The sequence below is a fragment of the Sebastes umbrosus genome, chromosome 11, assembly GCF_015220745.1.
Source record: "Sebastes umbrosus isolate fSebUmb1 chromosome 11, fSebUmb1.pri, whole genome shotgun sequence".
In the NCBI taxonomy this organism is placed as follows: Eukaryota; Metazoa; Chordata; class Actinopteri; order Perciformes; family Sebastidae; genus Sebastes; species Sebastes umbrosus.
The window spans coordinates 28747137-28769835 of NC_051279.1; the positions used below are offsets into that span (position 1 = coordinate 28747137).

The 22699-nt window shown below is 42.4% G+C and overlaps 1 protein-coding gene across 2 annotated transcripts in view; it reads left to right on the forward strand.

Annotated features, from left to right (window-relative positions):
- oxr1a (oxidation resistance 1a) overlaps positions 1 to 22699 on the forward strand; it is a 187897-nt gene that overhangs the window by 65722 nt on the left and 99476 nt on the right. For both annotated transcript variants that reach the window (XM_037785297.1, XM_037785300.1), the window contains exon 3: positions 10827 to 11023. In XM_037785297.1, coding sequence (XP_037641225.1) covers positions 10827 to 11023 — 197 coding nt within the window. The remainder of the gene's footprint in view (positions 1 to 10826; positions 11024 to 22699) is intronic.

Genomic DNA, 22699 nt, shown 5'->3' on the forward strand with positions numbered 1-22699 from the left:
TTATGATGATCTAACATGATACTCGACACGCTGCCAATACTCTGAACACATCTCTAATTCCTGCACCACCACAAGCCCCAGTGGCATGACGTGGCATCCACTACTTTCTGCTGACCAATCGCGTCGCTGCCTGTCGCCGGCGCTCGGCAAATGAGAGAGCGAGAGCAGGACCGAGGCTAGCAACGAGGACGAGGAGGAGAAGGAGGAGGAGGAAGACAGTGGAAGACCGCAGTAACAGCAGTAACAGCAGTAACAGTCCCAAGGCCCCGCGGATAGTCACTGAATCAACCGCTGAAGGCTGTGTATGATTGAGCTGCTGAGTCTGACGGGGTGTGTTTGTGTTTGTCGCCGAGATGGGGACAAAAAAGAGAGCAAGTGTGCATGCTTTTTTTTTGTCTGTACGCGTCTGTATTTGCTGCTTGAGTGATACACAGAGAGCCAGAAAGTGAGGGAGAGAAACATGCCCCCGAGTCAGAGCCAGACACTTAATGAAGCAGTGATTTTTTTTTTCTCTTTTTCCTCTTTTCCCTCACCGCCTTGTGTCAGCTACGATAATTCCTCTGTTAGTCAAGTGAAAGGCCGTGGCTGAGGGGTGTTTCTGTGCGATATTGATACATTTTAGAAAATGAATAGCAGCCTTTCCCCCAGCTGTGTGCTTACGAGGCGAACTGTTGATTTATGGACCGGTTTTTGATCAAAATGGAGCTGTTCGACGTCGTTGGCAGATGCTGCTAAGTGTTGAAGAAATCATTAGACGTAGCTCGAGGCCTGGTTGGTTGGTGAGGCATTATGTGCACCGGTGTCTTCGTCTGGTGTTGTTTTAGTGAGTGTGCTGCGTGTGGTCGGTTAAGGGTTGATTTTAAGTGTGGTGTCTGGAGGATTTTATATAAACCCACATCCAGGCTAGATTTTAAATTGAAGCACAGGCTCAGGTATGCTTGTATTATTGCTGTGGTATTCAGATCCTTCACTTCACTAGCAAAAGTACCAACATTCTTCATTACAAGTAACGCTCATGCATTCAAAATCCTATTCAAGAAAGTATTATCTGCTAAATCAAAAGTATCAAAAATAGGGCTGTCAATTGATTTAAAATATTTTATCGCGTTTAATCACACATTTTAACAAAAAGTACCTTAAAGGGAGATTTGTCAAGTATTTAATATTCTTATCAACATGGGAGTGGGCAAATATTCTGCTTTATGCAAATGTATGCATATATTTATTATTGGAAATCAATTAACAACACAGAACAATGACAAATATTGTCCAGAAACCCTCACAGGTACTGCATTTAGCATAAGAAAAATAACAACAGCTGTCAGTGTGTCAGTGTGCTGATTTGACTATGACTTGCCCCAAAACTGCATGTGGTTATCATAAAGTGTGCATGTCTGTAAAGGGGAAACTCGTGGGTACCCATAGAACCCATTTTCATTCACATATCTTGAGGTCAGAGGTCAAGGGACCCCTTTGAAAATGGCCATGCCAGTTTTTCCTCGCTAAAATTTAGCATAAGTTTGGAACGTTATTTAGCCTCCTTCGCGACAAGCTAGTACAACATGTCTGGTACCGATGGATCGCTCCTGACGGACAACAGTCATAACTCCTACGGCCGCTAAAGCGCTTTATCACTTGAATGTCAACACATGTCGTTTTTTGAGTCATTTGCTGAAACGATTCTGTCGTTTTTCTTGAAAGGACTGCCTTGCATTTTACTGATGGAGCTGATCTAAGGTGGAGAGCTATTTTTAACCATTTTATACACTGAAAAATGTACTGAGCTAACACATTCTGGCACATTAGGTTTACTGAATGAATAAAAGTAACACCTTACAGCATAGAAAAACAAAAGAAGCTACAATCAGCCGTAAGGTCACTCAGTTTCCCCTCCTTCTGTGCTGCAGCTCCGTCTTATCTCAGTAACAGATCTCACTTCCGTATTACAGTGTAACAGCAGAGGCACACACACACACACACACACACACACACACACACACACACACACACACACACACACTTACAGAGAGAGAGAGAGCTTCTCATCTTTTTATTCTTCCATCCACCAGGCTGCAGGAGCTGGCCTCCATCTGGCTTCACCGATGGGAAACAACACAGAGAGGCATCAAAAAGTCAAACAGAATGTTGGGGGTCTCAAAGAATAATAATAATAATAAAAACAGGAAAAAACAAGCATTTGCTGAACAGGAGATGTGTCAAGAATGAAAAATAACATCAAACCTGATATGCAGCTGAGGGGGGGAATGCAAAATGGATACCCACTCAGCAAGGAAACGATGCGTCTCCCTCCTCCAGTAATGGGAAGGCTCTTTAATGTCTTACATAAGAAGACGGGGATGTGGGCTTCTCTTTTTGATTGCATTGTTCAACTGCGGCTCAAGGACTGGCACTTGACAGATGCTTTCAAACAGCGCATCCAGACTCTGAATGACAAACGTTTGCTTGTTTTTCTAGTAAAATCCACACAGTCGCGCCCCGGATCCAGGATACGGGAATTAATGATGCAGCGCAGGTTGTGACTTTTCAGTTCGTTTGACTTTTTATGTGCTTTGTGGCTGGCCTTTAGCTGCTTCTCTCACCACTTAGATCCAGAGGCAGTCTAAGTTTAAAGCCTCATTGGTCAAAACTGCCACATAACCCTTTGACACAGAATTGCTGCTCTGGCATTTAGCAAGGGGCAGATGAGCGTAATGCGGCGTACAGCTCCATACATCATTATGCGGAGGTGTCCGACAGCTGAGCAGAGAGCGGCGAGGTCCAGCCGTATTTCATTAGGCTTCCGGATGCAACAGAGGGGCCTCATTAACATGCATGGCCACAGGTTGTTGTTGCCCTCTCTTCCCTTCTGCGTGTCAGTATCGGGAGCCCGGCTTCAGTCTGACAGCCTCGACGGCGACTGACTCATTCTTATTAAGCTTAAGCTAGTCCACAGTTGTCCAATTGTTTTGTTATGATTGCCTGCCCCGGAGACCGCAGGAACCCAAATCCCTGCAATCCATTTCAAATAGTAATTTGATACGAGTCCGATGGTATGGTGTGAAGACGAGAGGATGTTGACGAGAGATGATTAGCAGATACTCTGGGGATTATTCCATCGGGATTAGAAGACATGTCCTCGTGTTCTTCTATGTAAACCGAATGAGTCCTCATCCGAGTTGAGGAGGCATTATTAGTTTTTATAATTTATAACTGATTAACCAAGGCTGTGAAACAAAGTGACTGGTGGTTAGGGCTGGGTAACAAATTTAATTATGGTACTGACTGACTGAAATTATCACCGACTATTTAGAGCTGTAAAGCTGGCTCAGATTTGTAGTCTTCTTCACTTGTAAGTAAAGGAATGTTATTTAAGAAAGTATCATCTTGGTATCAGACCTCGGGTATCGTATCAGCATTTGTTTTGAAAAATGTCTAAACATACCTTACCCTACCCTACGGGTAAACATATACATGCAGACAGGACTAGAAATGTTCCGATACCATTTTTTCAATAAATGTAATTTTCAATTCCAATACCTGAACTTGTATCGGTCGTTACCGAGTAGCGATCCGATACCAGCCTGATAAAAGACTGTATCTAGTTAATATCATTATTATTATAATTTTTTTATTATTATTATTTAACAGCTGTTTACTACTGACCATGTATGGATGTGATATGATTACTATCTTTGCTCAATGGCCTGGCTCAGGTTAAACACTTTGTAAAACATGAACAGATTTTCCACAGTTTGGGTGACATTCTCCTCGCTCTGACTACCGTTACACTCTCCGCTAGCACCGCACTGTTGTTGTTTGCTATCATCACGTGACAAACTACATGCAATCAGTTCTTCTTCGCTGCTCTGACAACAGTAGTTGCCAGTGGCAGCAATGATACATCCAAGGCGACGGCACAGTGAAGGCTACTGTTTTGGAGTGGCAAAGAAGAAGAAGAAGAATTGATTTCCGGTTAAACAAGTTTGTGACCCGGCAGCCATGTTGAGATCTGTTGATGAAATGCCAAGCACCGCCCACCAGCCGGAGCACAGCCAATAGGAACGCTCTCTCTCTAAAATGACCTGTGATTGGCCAAAGTCAAGGTTTTTTAAAGCCTGAAAATAGAGCCATGAGGAGGTGCAGAAGTCTCGTTATCTCTCAGAGAACTTGAATTTCAATATGCTGAAAGGTTATTATGGATTTTTTTATGTCAAAAACGTTCCGCTTACTAAAGTTTTAAGATACAAAAACAATCTGTTCCTGTAGTTTTGAAAGAAGGATATGTACAGTGCACAAGAATGACATCATCTGCCCAGCTTGAATACCTTACAACAGCTTGATGAAGATATGAGATCCTTGAACATTAGTCACTGATTATGTTTCTTTATCAGTAGAGCCCATTTTTGTTACCCCTGCGTGTTCTCACTAAATTTGGCTCCTTCGCAATACATGAATGCGATAAGGTTTTTCCCTCCCTTTTCCTTTCATAGTTACATAAGCAGCATTGAGAGTATTGGGACTGTAAGACATCATTACTGTCAGCCGGGTCATTGTGCTGCCAGCACTGTAACGGGGTATGACGTCAACCCAGCCTTTCCCTATATTCTTTATATAGCACAGCACCCTATCTGCTGCTATATGTAAACACCGATTCCCTGAGAAAAAAATGTGTTATGTCGTAGCTGCAAGGCAAGCAACGGGAAGGGAAGCGAAGCCAAGAGGAGGAATGGAAGGCGATGCAAACGCAGCTCCCTCTTTTCTAGGTCTAATCCCTCTTAGTAGGGGAGCGATAAGCGTGTTTTGACTTAGCCCCAAATTTCCTGTTGTTTATGCATCCTTTGCCAAACCACGTGGATCCCAGTAGAGTCGGATAATCTTAGTGATGCCAGTTTGGCAGGGCTGCAGATATACCACTGCCTCCTGGCCCAGGTCAAATCACAACAGCGAGGTAGAAAACAGAATGCCTCCGCGTCTGTTTGCCTTCATTATTTTGTTTCTCCTCCCTCTATTCATCTTTGTGTAAGCATTTTGCTCATAGATAGGAATCTGTCAGAGCTGGTGGCTTTGTTGACGTGCGCCTCTCATTCCTCTCTGGCGCTCATGAGCTCTTCGCTTGCAGGGGAGATGGAGATTGGTGCAATCACGGCTCAGGGCGAAGCCTATTTACCCAGTAGAAGAAGAAAAAAAAAAAAAACACCCCAACATTAAACCTTGCGGCATCTCGAGCAGCCAGTTCCTCACTGGTGTGAGAGGAAAAGCCTCTTAATCTTGCTGCAATTTCCCACCCGGGCCTTTTTTCTGGGTTTCACAGTTAAGAAGGGTGCGTCTGTGGCGTGGTGGTGTTCTCACGGATTATCAGTTAGGTTGTGAAACTCCGCGCATTCACACTTTTATCTTAATGGAGGACAACAGGGAGTCCACTTCATGCAGTATGCATTGCATCCGACGCTGTTTATTTTCACCCATACCAATCACACTCAATTTGGAGAGAGTGTCTGTGGGGATTTGCTCTTGTGCATCGTTTTTTAAACTACCGCTTTGGCACTTTTATGTTCTTTTTAGTCTTGTATGAATGTCCTGTCTGTCTTAATGTCTGTTGTGTCTTGAGAATGAGACCAATGATGTCCCAATGAGATTATCCGTCTAAATAAAGGTTAAATAAAATAAAATAAGACTCGGTCAAAAACTGAGTATATGTCTGGACCGTGTACGGTCAGTCTGTGAATTTGTGGCTAAATTGTTACACAAAGAGTCAGCGGTCATGTCTATAATGTTAAATCCAGCGGTTCATGTCCACCAGGTCCAAAGAGGACACTAACGCGCTGCTCCACTAAACTGGCCGTTCAAGCGGTGAAGTACTTTATCATGGACGACACCTGATTGGTCCCTGGTTTTCTGCTCCTCGTTTCAAACAGGAAACAACATGGCAGCCTGTTCGGAAACTTTCTGATATTCCGTCTAAACAATCCACCAAAATCTACTTCTGAAAATATTTTGAGCGAGACAGGCTATATGCCACTGCTGAATCTGGTTTCATTTTAGAACTAGATCACCTAGTTTCACAGCTTGGTCCAAGTTTTGTGAGCCGGATGCGTCGCACTGGACGGGCTCATTTGCATAAAGTTGAGTGGCCAGGGATCGAGCCCCCAACCTTCTGATTAGTGAAAGACCGCTCTACATCCTGGGCCACAGCCACCAAAGTCAGTTTGTTTGTTTGCCTGACAAACGGACAAAAAGACAAACCAAACATAACCTCCTTAGCGGAGGTACAGACTCAGATTGACTGTGCAACTGTGAGTAATTTGGCTTGCACAATTTGACACGTGAAGTTTCCAATCACACTGTAATGATTCTCTTTGTTTGGAATTATATACATAGCTCTGTGTAATAGCTTTGAATCCAAAATGTTGCCGTTTGGGCTCGGTCATCATTACAGTACACTTAACAAGTTAATGGAAACCTGCTGAGAAAGTCTTAAGTTAGATAAGTGATAATACTCATTTGTTGCTCCATTAACAGCAATGAGAAGCGGAAGCTGCTGAGGACTGTAGCTGAAGTTACAGCTCTCAGGGTTTACAGTACCTGAGTCGTGATTCCTTAAGCCCAGTAATGTTGTGTTCACAGCAGGGATGTACGTTAGAAAGGACTACGCTGAGCACAAGTCAGCTCTTAGCAGGGTCACAACTTCCTAACGGGGCCTCGAGGCACACAAAGTGTAAAAAAAAACATCCGTGAAATTAAAAAAGAAGGGGCCGAAATGGCATCTTGTACAGCATTTTTCACATTCTCGTCGTGCAGTTGACTCGCTGTCGTGTGAACGCGACCGCTGTCCCCCGGTGGGTCCACACAGACCTGTGACCAGGACATTGTTACCAGAGTACAGAGCCTGAGGCACGGGGGGAAATGTTGGCACCACGCAGCCTGTAAGCAGAAGAAAAATGCTGACCCTACAGTACATCCACTGCAGTGAGAACAAATAAAACAAGCTTTATTGGACAAAAAGTCAACAGTGGAGAGCTGAAGGTGCAATGTTTGGGTTACAACGAGGAGAAAAACAAACCGTGTCCTCCTGCTGTTAGAGCTGGCATCAGGGTACAGTAGTGAGCCGGGGATGTTTGTCACATGTCAGTGCCAGTTTACCTCCATGAGCACTGGAACTGTTAGCATTGGACTGATATGACACTCACTGTTATAAACTCAGAAGGCACTTTGGCTGTCATTTACAAGAGCAGGTCGTGCTTCGTCTTCCATAGTGTGTCTTGACCATGTAACAACCAACCGAGCATCCTCATTTCAGACGTGTAGTTTTATGGACAAATAGAAGAATTCTATTAAAAATGTATTTCCTTATATTTTATATTCTAATATAGTCATATTGAATGCAAAATGTGGGCAGATTTACGTTGTTTGCTGGTCTCATCACATTTCAGACTCGTTAAATTCAAAGGACTTCATTGAGTCCACAGTTTTAGCTTACTATAATAACCCTGACTACAGTGTCCTCTCCATTTCCATCTTTCTTTGTGAGACTGATTCTGATCCTTCCTTCTCATCTGATCTCTGACACACACACACACACACACACACACACACACACACACACACACACACACTGTTTTGCCGCCGTTTGGCCTTGTAGCTCAGTGAAACAGAGCTAGAAGAGGGGCTTCTGCTCTATGATGAGACAGTAATTAGTACCAACTCCTCAGGGAGTGGAGATAGACTTCACACAGCTTGACACTCTCTCTCTCTTTCTCTCTGTCTTTGTCTCTCTGTCTGTCTCTCGTCTTCCACAGCCATTAACAGCAGATCTCACGCATTCTCCAACCTCATTATGTGCCATCCAAACAAACAGGCAGCTTCCTCAAAATAGTCATTAGCACAATCTGGCTTATCTAGTAGGGATGTGACGGTGAGGAAATTCCCCCCCCCCCCCGGTTAATAAACTTGCGACAACACCGGTGTTACCGATCACACTGGATATTTTAAGAAAAATATGACGGTCAATATGTGTAGTGCGTTTACTTTGATCTTTACCGTTGGATGGATGTGTGTTTGGCCTCTCCAGTAGAGCCTTTACTGCGAGGCTGCAGGTTTCCACCCAACGCCGCTGCTCCGCACACCTGCGATGACCACTCCGTCCTCCTCACGGCGATTACCTCATTAACATTATGGTTTCCTTATAGCATTGGGTTTATATCCAAAATATTGCCAAATAGGCGCTTTTGCTTTTCGCTTCGATGCCAAATCCTCCGCCATCGTCTTTTCTGTCAACTCTCTCTCATCCCGTGTGTGAAATCTGACTCCAGCTACTCAGAGCTGAGACTCAGTACGGAGTAGACACTTTCACTTTCAGTTTGTAGCATCCGTCGTCCGACTACGTACTGATAACACGCTGCTGATACACCAAAATGAACTAAATGGGTTTTATTTCTATTATAAAAAAGCAAAACGACGGTGGGGGCGGTGGGTACGTAATGTAATTGTTGTGTGCCCGAACACCGTGTAACACCGGTAACAGCGACTACCTCGGCAAGCCTAATATCCAGCTGACTTTCTCTGCCTTTCTTGAGGTTTGTAAAAACTTCCTCCACATGCAGTTCTGTGAGGAAAAGATAAACAGTAAGGTAGAAAAATCAATAGAAATAAAAAAGGAATGCAGTCCATTGAGGCCTTTTTTTTTTTTTTACTTTTGGTGAATATATTTGTAGAAAAATGGTCAGTGAGTGTGTTTCTTTTAGACTAAATAGACTTTGGGGAACACTTCTGTGAAGCAGAACATAATTTCTTCTGGTGTTTATTCACAGCTCAGCCTACTCTGTTTGCCTCCTCCTCCTCAGTCCTCCGGACTGAGGAGGAGGCGTGTTTGGGCGTGTTCGATTTCAAAAGAGCACACACACGGTGATGGACAGCATTTCCATGGAGATTATGCGTTTTCATTAGCCAGTTAGACACTATGTCATGTGTGCTGCTTTGGTCCATCAGGGGATGGGCACTTGGGTGAAATGGCCAGAAAGATTCTGTTCGCTTCAGCAGTTTTTGCTGGAATGATTGAAAGTGTGTGCGAGGGAGCGGAGTGCTGGGAATCTTGTATTGCTGTTTCAGGACTTTTCAGACTACAGATAGATGGTGTTTCACGAGCCATTTTTGTACTCAAAGTTTTTACAGGAGCGCTAAAGTATGATCTTGTTTTTTTTTTTTTTTTTACTTTCTGTTATGATGTGTTTGTGTGTCAGTGTGTTAGTGTATCTCTGCATTCTGTCTGTACACATCCGAGAACATATGTAAGTGGATAGACCTGCTGCTGAGAGTTTTGGGATTACCTGTTCAGATTAGCCCAGTGAACTCATTTATAAACTGCACCAACCCAACCCAGGATCTCCTCATCCTTTTAATAAGCTTTAAGGAGTTGTCGTTGGCAGATTTATTTGACCTAGCTCAGCAGGCCTCTACCTTTGATACGCTTTACATAAGCAGTCTATTTCTAATGGTGCCTTCAAATCGTGTTTACCGTGTTCACGAGTAGAGTCCATATGAACGCGCCCTATGGTTTATTTCACTCTAAATGGGACCATAATTTACTAACTGAACATCATGCTGTATTGAAGAAGGCTTGAAACTAGCGATTGAGACCATAAACTCATGTTTACAATGTTTACTGAGGTAATAAATCAAGTGAGAAGTAGGGTCATTTTCTCATAGACTTCTATACAGTCAGACTTCTTTTTGCAACCAGAGGAGTCGCCCCCTGCTGGCTATTAGAAAGAATGCAAGTTTAAGGCACTTCAGCATTGGCTTCACTTTTTTGACCCGGACGTTGCCGCCGGAACCGAACTCTTGGTTGTCCAGTTGCATTCTGGGTAATGGATGCACTAGGTTTTGACAAAGATGAAGAATGCGCGGAATAAACAATATTTCTGGTTCTGCTGTATTTTGATCCTTTTCTTTTTTAAAACTATCCAACGTGAATCCGACAATGTTCACGGGGCGCTATGCTAAATCTGTTGCGTACTCTTAAGACCAAAAGGAGCGAGGTCTATAGTTTAGGAACCATCATTTTGGAGGCACAATCTAAACTAGTGCCATAAGGCTGCAGTAGATCTCTAATATACCCAGGTGCCTGAACATGCTGAGCTCGAAGCAAGCTTGAATTGGATTCTGAATTCGATTTGGAAGCAGTGTAAAGAAATAAAGAGCTGAGTTACCGGAGACCTTTTTAAGAGGAGCTGGTTAAAAGCTTTGCCGCAGCATTCTGGACAACTTGTACAATCCAAAGATGTTGTGCTAAGACTAGTGAAAAGAGAGTTAAAGTAGTCTGGATGGGAGGAAATTAAAGCATAAATGATCATATGCAACATTTCCACCACCACAGAATACAAAACATTTGCTCCAACATTTGTTCCTCAGGTCATTACTCACTGATATCTTGTCTCCAGAAAGGTCTTAACTCTGGACTCCTGCTGTCGTCCTCCAGTATCCCTCTGTTTGATCCCTCTGTACTGTAGAGAGGGCTGTGCACTGAGCGAGCAGTGTGGTGCTAATAAATTCACCCTTAACAAGGGAGTGATTAGCCTATTGATTCTTTCTCCCAACTGCCTCGCCGCTGCAAAAATTGTCTTGCACGATTACATTTCTGTGACACAGCACACTGGCACCAACAACCTCGGATGCAAATATGCTTTGATTGGCCTGCCCTTGAACGGCGAAGGTCAACAACATTTCCACTGTGTATTCACATCGGCATTGGCACATGTAATAGTTTTCAATCTTGCAAACATAACAATAGCGTTTTCTGCCTCTGCGGCTTGCTTGTTTCCCCTCTGCAGACTGAAGAAGAAGTCACAGTCGGTGGATATTGCCAGTCAAGGTTTCTCCCCGACTCTGGTGCCAGCCTCGCCCCTCAACAAGGCTGCACCACCTGTTGCCAAGACAACGACCGTCCTCGCCGTGCAGGAAAACAACACCACCAACTCCCAGCGCCGCAGCCCCCGGTGTGGCGAGCTGAAGAGAGGCTACACCATAGGTAAGTGACACAGGGACATAGGGTTCTGTCTGTCTCTTTGTATAGTAACTGATGATATAAAATGAACCAGATCACATGATAACTCAGAAATGCTCGGTAACACTTTATAATAACCATCATTTAACATGTTAACAAACAATGAAATGATAATTAATAATGTTTACTAGTTATTAGTAATGCTATACTTTCTGTTAATTTATTGTTAGTTTGTGTAATACGAAATAATTAGTTCAAAAATGATATGTTGTATCATAGCTGATAGGAGATGAACAATTACATTCTGATTACATTAGTACACTATTTATTAACAGTTTATTGGTTCACACGTTATAGCATTTTATATACTTTATGAAGTATTTGTTGTTAATTACCAAATGATTTGTAAACCTTTAATAAATCATTCGTAAACATTACATAGATAGATGGACTACAAACCAATTATTAACAATTAACAAAGTGTTAACTATCTACCTAAATATTGTTGTTTACAAAGTATTTACTAACCATTTAACGATGTATTATAATCATCAGTTGCAACTTTATAATAGCCATCCAAACCAATTATTAACAAAGTGTTACAAATTTCTAGTCCATCTTTCTATGTAATGTTTAAACAATTTCTTATAGGTTTACAAATCATTTCATAATCATTAACACATTTTATTTATAGTATATAAAATGTTATAAATGTATGCAACAATAAACTGTCAAATAAACATCAAATATAGCATCACTAATAATTAGTAAACATTATTAACTATCACGTCATTGTTTGTTAACAGTAAAATAACTATTAACTAAAAATGTACCATTTATAGATGATGGTTATTATAAAGTGTTACCAAATGCTCTATTTTTTATTTATATCAATTTCTTTATTAATTAACTATTAATGCAATAAAATGTCAGAGAAATCTTGTAAAAATATCCATGCACTCATGTTGTAGTCATATTCTTTGCCTACAATACATTATTACACAAATTGAACCTTTTAATCATGATAATTTCAGCCTTTGCTGCATTCTCAGTGCATTTATTAGAACATTTAATCAGAGTTGGATGTCCAATTCCTATATTATCCAGCAGTTATCAGTTCAGTTATTAGTTAGAGCTTCTGGGGAAGGGCTTGTTATCATTCTGTGTGTGTGTGGGTGTGCATGTGGGTTTGAGGATATTTGAAGTTCACGCACTCTCTGAGCTGTTGACATGAACTTCTTACTCAAGCCACATCCACGGCTGGTTCTCCCCATTTCTCATCTTCTAATTCATTTCCTGCCTACAAATTATAATTAGGTGACTGTGATGAGATTTATTCCTGTGATGAATCCTATTTTGGGTGGTGTGGCGGGGGGGGGTTGTGTGTGTGCAACTGTCTGCAGTCGGTCTATTTCTGTGTCGGGAGGGTAGGTTGCTACTGTGAGAGTAAGTACACTTCAGGGAGCTGACTTTTCACAGATGATGAAATGAGTTTGAGCTAAACTAATTCCGAAACTCATGAATGCAATGCGTCTCTGTTCGCTTCATCGGTGTGATTCGGTTAGTGAGCTGCTTGGGTCAAGGTTAGAAAGGGGGATCGTGTAGGGAAAAGCGTGCGAGCGGGACTCTGCTGAACCACCGAAGGTAATCTGCCAGATCTTTAGTTTGACCGATTCCTTTTATATTTGTGGCGACATCTTTGATGCTTGTTGCTGTGCTGTGACTTCTCTGTGTGTGTAGTTCTATTCCCCCGCTGTATTTTCTTCATATAAGGTATATAATGTAAGGCGTACAACAAAACATACTGCTCTTGCTGCTACAGGGCTTTATTTCTGTATACTATAGATTCTTTGATTTTAAGACTGCAAATACAAACCCTTTACAAACTTTTTTTTAAAGGTGGAATTAGTGTTGTGTCAGTCACCATTAGCTAGTAGCAAAATTAGCAAGACGTTTCCAATGCCAACACATATGTTATGCTGAATTTCAGGGAAATGTCTATGTAAATATGCACAAGACATTTGTATTTAATACTCTTATCAACATGGGAGTGGGCAAATATGCTGCTTTATGCAAATGTATGTATATATTTATTATTGGAAATCAATTAACAACACAAAACAATGACAGATATTGTCCAGAAACCCTCACAGGTACTGCATTTAGCATAAGAAACATGCTCAAATCATAACATGGCAAACTGCAGCCCAACAGGCAACAACAGCTGTCAGTGTGTCAGTGTGCTGACTTGACTATGACTTGCCCCAAAACTGCATGTGATTATCATAAAGTGTGCATGTCTGTAAAAGGGAGACTTGTGGGTACCCATAGAACCCATTTTCATTCACATATGTTGAGGTCAGAGGTCAAGGAGCCACTTTGAAAATGGCCATGCCAGTTTTTCTTCGCCAAAATGAAGCACAAGTTTGGAGCGTTATTTAGCCTCCTTTTCGTCAAGCTAGCATGAAATGGTTGGTACCAATGGATTCCTTAGGTTGTGTAGTTTCATATGATGCCAGGATCTTTACTCTAGCTTAACAACTGAATAGATAGATTGATAGAGCCAGTATTGAGTGAATGAAGCATATAAAAGAAGGAAAGAAAGCAAAAAAGAAATAAGGAAAGTTAAAAAAAATAAATGTTAGTGGGTGTCCCTCATGATGAATAGCATGGGCAACAAAGTGAGTGTTGACATTTGAATACCCTTCGTGTCTGGCACTTATTATCACCTGGCAGAGGAGAGAACAGTGACTGTTTGCTTACTAGTTGGCTCACTGTGTGATGCTCTGAGGAGACGATGATGCTACTGCTGTATCTGGGTGCATCGGCTCATTTTGGTTCATTCAGTCAGTCTAAAGATGACACATTTTCTCCTTTTTAGTGTTCGTTTTCGGTGACGTATTACAAACAAGCAAAGAGATGTAAACATTAAAGGTGCTATTGATAACATTCAGCCACTAGACGTTACACTCAATTCAATTAATTTCAAATAAGCTTTATTGGCATGAATGTTCAGGTTACATTATTGCCAAAGCTAAATTACATATTAATAAATAATTACATTTCATAAGAATTAATCACAAAAAAGTACTCTCTCTCCCCCGTTTCATTGCAGTCACTTCACAACAAGTGGTTGCCAGTTTGTTGCACAAACTGCATATTTTATGGTCGAGCGGAGTGAGACTCAGACAGACAGTCATGTCAAGTGATGAATCTTTAATGATAGAGTAATTAAGTCATTTTGCAACATGTAGCAATATATTAGCTATAGATTTAGTCTACTTTGTGCACTGTTTCAAGATTCATGTAACGTAATCTGAGGATATGGCTATGTAGTTTTAGGTAATGTTTAGCTTGTCATCTAAGCAGTTGCATAGTGCAGGGTATACACATGTATACATCATATACCTACAGCGTATCCCCTCTGATGTGTATCTTCATTATACATTGTTTGAGGGAACTATAACGTTAGGTAACCATCAGTAATGCTAACATACTGTAACTCCTCAGGGATTGAAGCTGTTATATTTCTCATTTTGACACATTAGTTAATGTAGTAAGGACTATTGGTATTGGTTGGTAGAACGCATGCAGTACTTTTACTGCTTCTAATGTGTCTATTTATGTTCTCTAGTGTCACAAAGAGCTCATGAAGACATCACTGATTATGAGTATTATTAGTTGAGACTGCAACTGGACCGCATATGCCATAAATAATGACGGACAGATATAAATGGGACAAGAAAGGCCGGTAGTTACTGTGTTTCAATAACTCACTTTTTAACCAACCAAATCACACGGAGTAGGACACAAACACAACACATTTAACTATTATTGCGTGTGATTAATCAGAGGAAATCCCTGCACATACTGAAGTGCATGCATGTTACCATGGTTACCAAATGATCTTGCATAATAGAACTGATTGCTTACACAGATTGCTTCCTTGACGGTTCCCAATCAGCAGATGGATTTAATGGTAGATTAACTTTTTTATGAATTCATGATAAAATTACATTTCTGCTATCAGAAAAAAATTATCACTTTGTTTTGCTTTTCCACCACCACGAACCAGTCCCAACGGAACTGGACCACCTTTATGGGCGGTGTCAATCTGGATTTTGTGGTCCCCACTGGAGTTCGATTAAGAGCTTTCACACCGGCCTAAATGAACCAAATCAAAGGGCAAATGCACCAGAGTTTGAACTGCACAAGTTTTGTGTTAACCATAGAAATGGAATAGGAGTAGAACGGACATCCCCAGTCAAATCAACGTAGCAGAATGGGCAGAGTGGCGTCCATTTTTATGTGTACCGTTGCCTTTGCAACCATCGTAGCGGCATAATTTCCGTATAAATAAAACTGTTTTTATGGCAAGTCGCTGACTCACTGAGGTGCGATTTTGCAGTATCGACTAAAACGAGCAGTGGAGTAGTAACGTTACAAAGTATAGAGAAAAAGAGAAAATGAGTCAAATTTAACAACTCAATGCTTGTCACAGCGGAGGAAAACACATTGCTATCGCCAGATGAGGGACAACTTTGTCTGGCACATTATCTGTAACCAGTGCTTAATGGTGGAATTAGCAAACTAGCCAGCTGTCTTCTAGTTAGTTTGCTAATTCTGCCTCTCTCGCCATGTCAAACTCACGGTCGGAGCTGCGCGCAACCGTCACCCCCGGCCTTTCCAAGCCGACCTAGAGTCGATCGCGGCGCACCGGATGATGCGCCCGGTGAGGGGCCAGCCCACTAATTGAGAAGTGTAAAAATGTTTTCGGTTCATTATGAAACTGTAGCGGGCTGGATGTCAGACCGCTTTGACTTCATTTGAATTAAGCTACACAATGGTTGATTAGGATTGGATAAAGATCCACAGCACACTCCGACACACTGATTGCAAAATATGGATAAATATAATATTCAGTGCTTTTTTATTGGGCATCAACCTCGCGTTTACGGGTGCATTGTCGGAAAAAAATAGACTTGAAGCATAAATAAACGCTTCAGTTCAGGTTGCGGTTACGTCTGTGAGACACAGCTGAGACGGAGCCGTGCAGACAGCTGCTGCACAGATTAAAATGAGAGCGTATCTGTAGAGCAAAAACACTTCTGACACCCTCCAGTTTTAACATGCAAGGGGTGGACGGGAATGATTGAAACGTCTTTTTTTACCGTGTTGCAATATAGGAGCATTTGCGGGGATACAGTGATTCGTGACCTTAAAAAGAAAGTGGGCCTTGACCCCTCTACTTCCTGTGTCCGTGGTGTGAACGCACCTTTGGATAACACAAATAACTGAGATAAAGAAAAAATGCTCATGGCTTCAGCACACTTTATCCTCCCCAGCCAAAGCGAAAGAAGTGGCATCTTGATGGATACTTGTTAAATAAGGCATCTCAGGTGAGTTTATGCTGATCCATCAGCTTATTTTACATTTGACGCTCTTGCAGCTCTCTTCATAAAGTTCTTGGTGAATTTGAATCTCCCTGCATGTCCTTGAGCATACGGCCTGCGATTAGTTATGGAAATCAGTGCAGCAGCTTAAAACTTTGCGGCAGCGTCTAGTGTTTGCAGGAGGATCATCTCACGTGGGGTCACAGGTCACCGTTTGCATCACTGAGAGGAAGAAGCGAGTCGAGAGCGGGGCGAAGGTGTGTCGTTCCCGTGTGTGTGTGTGTGTGTGTGTGTGTGTGTGTGTGGGTGTGGGTGTGGGTGTGGGTGTGTGCGCGCGTGTGTGTGTGTCTCCCCGCTGGTGTCACACTCTGATGGGCTTTCTACAGAGTCATCATGGATCGACTCTGCATCCTCGGGGCCAGGCATTGACAGGAGAACGGATTGATCTGCAGTCGTGCGCATCAGTTCAGCGGACGATAATCAATAAAGGAAATCGTGGGATAAAAGCTTGGCAGGACAGGTGGAGTGACTGTTGATATTTCAGCCCGCTGTTATCATCCATTACCCGCTCGGTGGCGGCTGTGGGCTCTTTTTTAAAAGCGCGGGGGTCGGAAGTCACAGTCACTCAGCCATTAAATGAGATGCGACTGTGACTCATTGTGCTTTTACGGCTTTTAACTACAAAGTAACAAATTGTACAAGCCTCTAAAGCACAAGTCGTAGCAGTTAATCATTTGCTCTGGCTAGCGTTGGCCTAGATAAACCACACTCAGATCAAGGCCTTAGTTCCCCCCACATGACTACAGAAATACTGCAACTGTCAGTCATTTACGCTGCTGTATCACATAATGAGACATTGATTAGTGACTGTCCCGTCTCTCTAGTTTCCTATCTAGATGGGATCCAGTAAGCGGAGCCCCGTGGCATTTCTATATAGTCAAACCCGGGCCAGGCTGCTCCTACAGAGCTGATCATGCTAATTTATTCTAATGGGATAGTAATAATGTGGCAGGCGGCTTGCTGTGCTGTCTGCCAGACTTCAGACAGACCTGTCATTAGAGGCACACGGCACATTCGCCACCGACATTTTAATAACCCGACCAGCGAGCCCCCTACCGGGACGGCACCAGAACCCACCTCTGAGGAGAAGCAGTGATTGATATGTCGATGGCGTGCTTGGCATTAAACGTGCCACACTTTCACATCATCATCGCGGCGTCCTTTAACTCCAAATGAAGAGGAGCGGCGTCCGAACACGCTCTGATGAGTGCCGGTCATCGCTCAGGCTGAAGCAGTCGGCGAAGCAAAGATGGGAGAAATCGAAAGAGGAAGAGGAGAGAAGGGAGAGGAAAGATGGGCAAACCTATTTGTGCCCAAAGACTATTTTTTAGGGAAAAAAATGCCACTACATTTGTTTTGATTGGTCAAAAGTTTTGAAATTTGGTACGGATAAACTTTGAACAAGTATCTAAAAGTACAACTTTTACTTTTTTAGTTCACAGGAAAAATCACACTTTTATTAATAGATAAAATCAGGATTTTTGAAAAAATAGGAAAGTTTCTAAGATACAGACATTTTCCTATCATACTATATCTAGTATTTTGGCAAGTGGGACTACTGTTTTTTCCATGTACCCAATGACTAGATACAGTATGATAAGAAAAACTCACTTTTCAGCCATACAGTGTGACAGATTTTGAAAATGTCTTCACATTTGTGCTTATAGGCAAACCAAGGGAACATTTTCACCAAAGGAAATTAAAAAAAAAGACTTCAGTTACGGGCACAAATGGGTTAATCTGTCAGAGCAGGTCAGAGTCATTCATTCAGGAACACGTGTTTCTTGTTCGTGTCGAAGGAAGAGGAAGAGGAAGAGAGAGGAAGGAAAAAGGAAGAGGGCCAAATTGCTCCTGGATGCCCGTGGCGTTGCTTCCTGAGGAGGTGTGACACTTGACACCAGCTCTCCCCAGACTCCCAGCATCTCTGTCTGACAGCCTCAAAGTCCCACCGCCATTGTCTGACCTTTACATCATTGTAGACCAGCCTGTAGTCTCCACGCAGGAGCTCAACGAGCTCTACCCGCTAATAAAAGGCCAAACAGGAGATGAACCGAACGTCTCCGCAGCTGTAGGCTCATTAAGTGTGACTTCTCGTGTGCATTTGAAAAGTGCTTCATCACACTGTGTTCCCATTGGATACGTGCTGTACGAGTGCTCTCCTATCTCTTTGTTTTCCCCGGCTGACTCATGCTCTCTCTGTGCCTACATGTGGGTCTAGTTCTGTGTGTGTTTGTGCACAGTTAACGATGGCAACAGTTTATGACTATGTTAGGTCAGCACTTGCAGGCGGGAGATATGGCCCTGTCCCTCCTGCAGATGTCTTTGTCTGGGTGCAAAGGGGGGAGCCTTCACAGCATGTCGCTGCAGATAATGGCTTCTAAGAGGAGAGCTGCTGCACTTCTCGCCTCCTTGTATCCCTCCACAGCTTCTTGCCCCCCCCCCCTCCCACCTCCACCCGATCCTGTTTTTTCTGTTCTTTCTGCCATTTTGTCCTCCGATCCCTCCTCTGCTCCCTCGCCCCATTCCCTCCCTCTTTCTTTTTTCCCTCTCTCCACCTTGTCTCTCACTCTCTCTCCATCTTCACACTCTCCACCTTGTTATTCTCTAATGTATTTCATGTGTGTCTGACCAGGGGGGGTTCAGGCAGAAGGTTGATGTGTCTCAAGGACAGACGGACAACACCAACAGATTGCTTCAAACTGTGGCACCAACCTTGGCCGCAGTGTGTTGAAGAGACATTTCATCACATTATGCTCTTAGTTCCACACTCGAGAGACAGCAAAAGTCCTACTTATGCATGAATAATAGGGCTGTCAATCGATTACAATATTTAATCGCGAATTCGCAAATTAACCACAGTTTTTATCTGTTCAAAATGTACCTTAAAGGGAGATTTGTCAAGTATTTAATACTCTTATCAACATGGGAGTGGACAAATATGCTGCTTTATGCAAATGTATGTATATATTTATTATTGGAAATCAATTAACAACACAAAACAATGACAAATATTGTCCAGAAACCCTCACAGGTACTGCATTTAGCATAAAGAATATGCTCAAATCATAACATGGCAAACTGCAGCCCAACAGACAACAACAGCTGTCAGTGTGTCAGTGTGCTGACTTGACTATGACTTGCCCCAATATAATATATAATATATAAAGGGTTAAGCCTGTATGAGTTTTTAAGGCAAATATCCAGAACTTTTTGATTTACAATCTCCAAAATAAATCTATATTTTCATGATCTTCTATCAAAATATTTTATATTTACCATTGTGTATTAAATTATTCAAGTGGTAACATGCATTGCTACCTCAGTGAGTGCAGGCAGAAACAAAAGCCCTGACTCTGCTAACATCAGCAGCATTGTATCTACAGCACCTGACAGAGGAAATGCTAATAAACAAGACAGAACCACACGGGTTGGCGTGCCCCTAACGCCCCAAGAGCGGCGGACTCTGCCACTGCCACCATGTGACAGATTATTCCCCTGTTACTTATTCATTGGATTTTCAGTGCAGGGTCGAAGAGGGGAGGAACCGGTGCTGGGGGGAGCAATACGCTAACTCGCTGCAGGCTCCCACTGAGCCTTGCTTGATATGCACTTTCATGAACGGGACTCAGTGGCCGGAATTAAATTAGCAACTATTCAATAAATCGTAGGGAAGTGTCAGGTTGGATGATAAGTCTCCATCCTGTTGCTTCTTCACTTTCTTTGAGTGTGTGGACCCATAGCTGGAGAGCTTGTCCTTGAAAACAGTATATTTCCAGCATTGAGCAGCAGCTGTATAGTCACCGCATGATATCGTATGAGGAGCTAATCACTATGGCAGTTGACAGTTATAGCCAGCGCTGCAGGCGGTACACCGGTGTTGCTCTCTTTTTGTGTTTGATGTAATTGTCTCAGGTGGCACGTCTCTTGTGTTTACAGATCCAGATCGTAGCCAGGGGTGGCAATTACACACAAGCCACTGTGGCACATCTTTCTGGGTTTTTTTTCAATGGAAATGGAACAACGTGCATTTCTTCGACCATTTTCAAAGGAATAGAAAATGATGTGTTTGACCTTGGTGGTACAGTTTATTCACTGGATGATTTCAATTTCTGCTTGGTCGTCAACCTTTTGTAGTTTAAGGGCCAAAAATGTGAGATGATCCCTGATCAAGGCTGGAAGACCATGTAACTGTCACTATTAGTAAAACAGATGCCTTTCATTGTGATTTGTGTGAGTCATTATGTCCTGTCAACTGCTTGGACTGTGATCAGATTGAGTGCTGAAGTCCATGAATAAGATGACGGCAGAAGTCAGGTTAAAGAATATAAAAAGAACCCAATGACTAGGGCTGACGATACACCTCCCGATTCGATACTATCACGATACTTGGGTGCCGATTCGATATGTATTGCGGTTCGATATTACGATTTATTGTGATTTTTGTTAAGTTTTTTAACACTAGGCTAAGGGAAAAAGTTGAATCAAACACTTCTAGGGACTTTTACTTTGGAATATATCTAAATTAATCCAGTAAAAATGTTTGATTTTCAGCATGTATGTAGTCAGAGATGTCCTGAAGTCAACTATATCAGTCGTTGTCAGTTATTATTTATTTTTTCCAGCAACCCAAAAATCAAAGAATAAAGACATTTCCCTCAAAAATTAGTGGTATTTTCTTTTTAATTTATAAGGGACATGTAATGTTTTATGCTTCTGGTGAATATAATCCAATCAATCTTATTTCCATATATGTATTTTGTATAATACAGTACTGTTTGTTAACACCTTATTTTGAAAACCGGACGTAGTCACACATCCTCTAACTTCTCCCAGTCCGTCTCTAGCTCTCACCGTCAGCTCCGTTCTCTTTATACATCCATGGTCAGCTCCATCGGGGCCGTTTGAATGCATTTAACATAAATGTCAGTATATGGGTGCTCTACAGTTGTAGCATCGGCCCATTGTATAGTAGTCTATGAGAAAATGAGCCTACTTCTCTCTTGATTTATTACCTCAGTAAACATTGTAAACATGAGTTTATGGTCTCGCTAGTTTCAAGTCTTCTTCAGTACAGCATGATGTTAATTTAGAGTCGCTACTACGGAGTTGTCCAGTCTAGGAGTAGTTTGTGTTTTGTGACTCTTACAACTTTAACCCTTTCACAGTCTGTTTTCAGTTCATGAAAGTTAATTATAACATTTAAAAATGTCTTATTCAGCGTCCGATTGTACTCAGCTCGTCCCTCTTGTGTTCATCTGGTTTGAAAAAAAAAAAAAGATGGCAACAGCCAAAATGCCGAACTTGAGGCTTCAAAACGGCAGTCCACAAACCAATGGGTGACGTCGCGGTGAATACGTCCACTTCTTATATACAGTCTATGGTGTTAGCATGTAGCTCAAAGCACAACTGTAGCTAAGTACAGCCTCACAGAGCCGCTAACACTTATTCCTTTGGCTCTCTTTTTTCGTTCTTGACGCTTTTCGTCACCCATCATGCAAACATGCAACCGTTAGTCTTGTATTCCGCCTGTCTGTATGCCTGCTGTTAGAAGCTGTGATGACAGCGCAGGGACATGAATTGTTAGTGATGATTTAATGATGTCCATTTTGAAAACTGAAAATATTTTTTTACTTCTGCAAGGATTTGTGGTTGGAAGAATTGATTTTAGGTAGGCGTTTAAAGTAAACCATTCAAACAGTTCTCTGTAGAACTTCAGAAGGGGAATTTGTGGTCTGGAAAAAAGTCTGGCACACATTGTTTTAGCAGAAACTTACCAAAGCCTTTATCCTTTTGGACATAAGCTTGGCATTTAAACCAGAGAAATGGAAATATCCCATTTACTCACTCCCATGCTGTTAGTACAGACCATGTGGTATGCAGACTGTTAGGAAAAAAGGAGGCCGCTCCTTTGTATCGAGGTTCACCTTAAGTATGAGTTGTCCCCATGTTGTAGCCTACATCGGTATCAAATCTTTACACGCTCTTCCCAAGTGAATGAGTGAGAAGGAAGGAGGGATGAACGGGTGAGCGAGAATAACAGAGTGAAAGTGAGAGAGGGGGGAGAGAGTAAGAGCTATTCGTCACGCACTGACAGCAGCACCCACAGCCATGCCACGGTGCCTTTGCCAGCAGAGCTGCTTGTGTGCGCCGAGATAAGCCCGAGCCTTCTTTCCTTGGCGGTATAGGCTGGTCACGTAGCACCAGAAGGCAGCTTAGCCCCACCACAAATCCAATGGAGGGTCTTTCC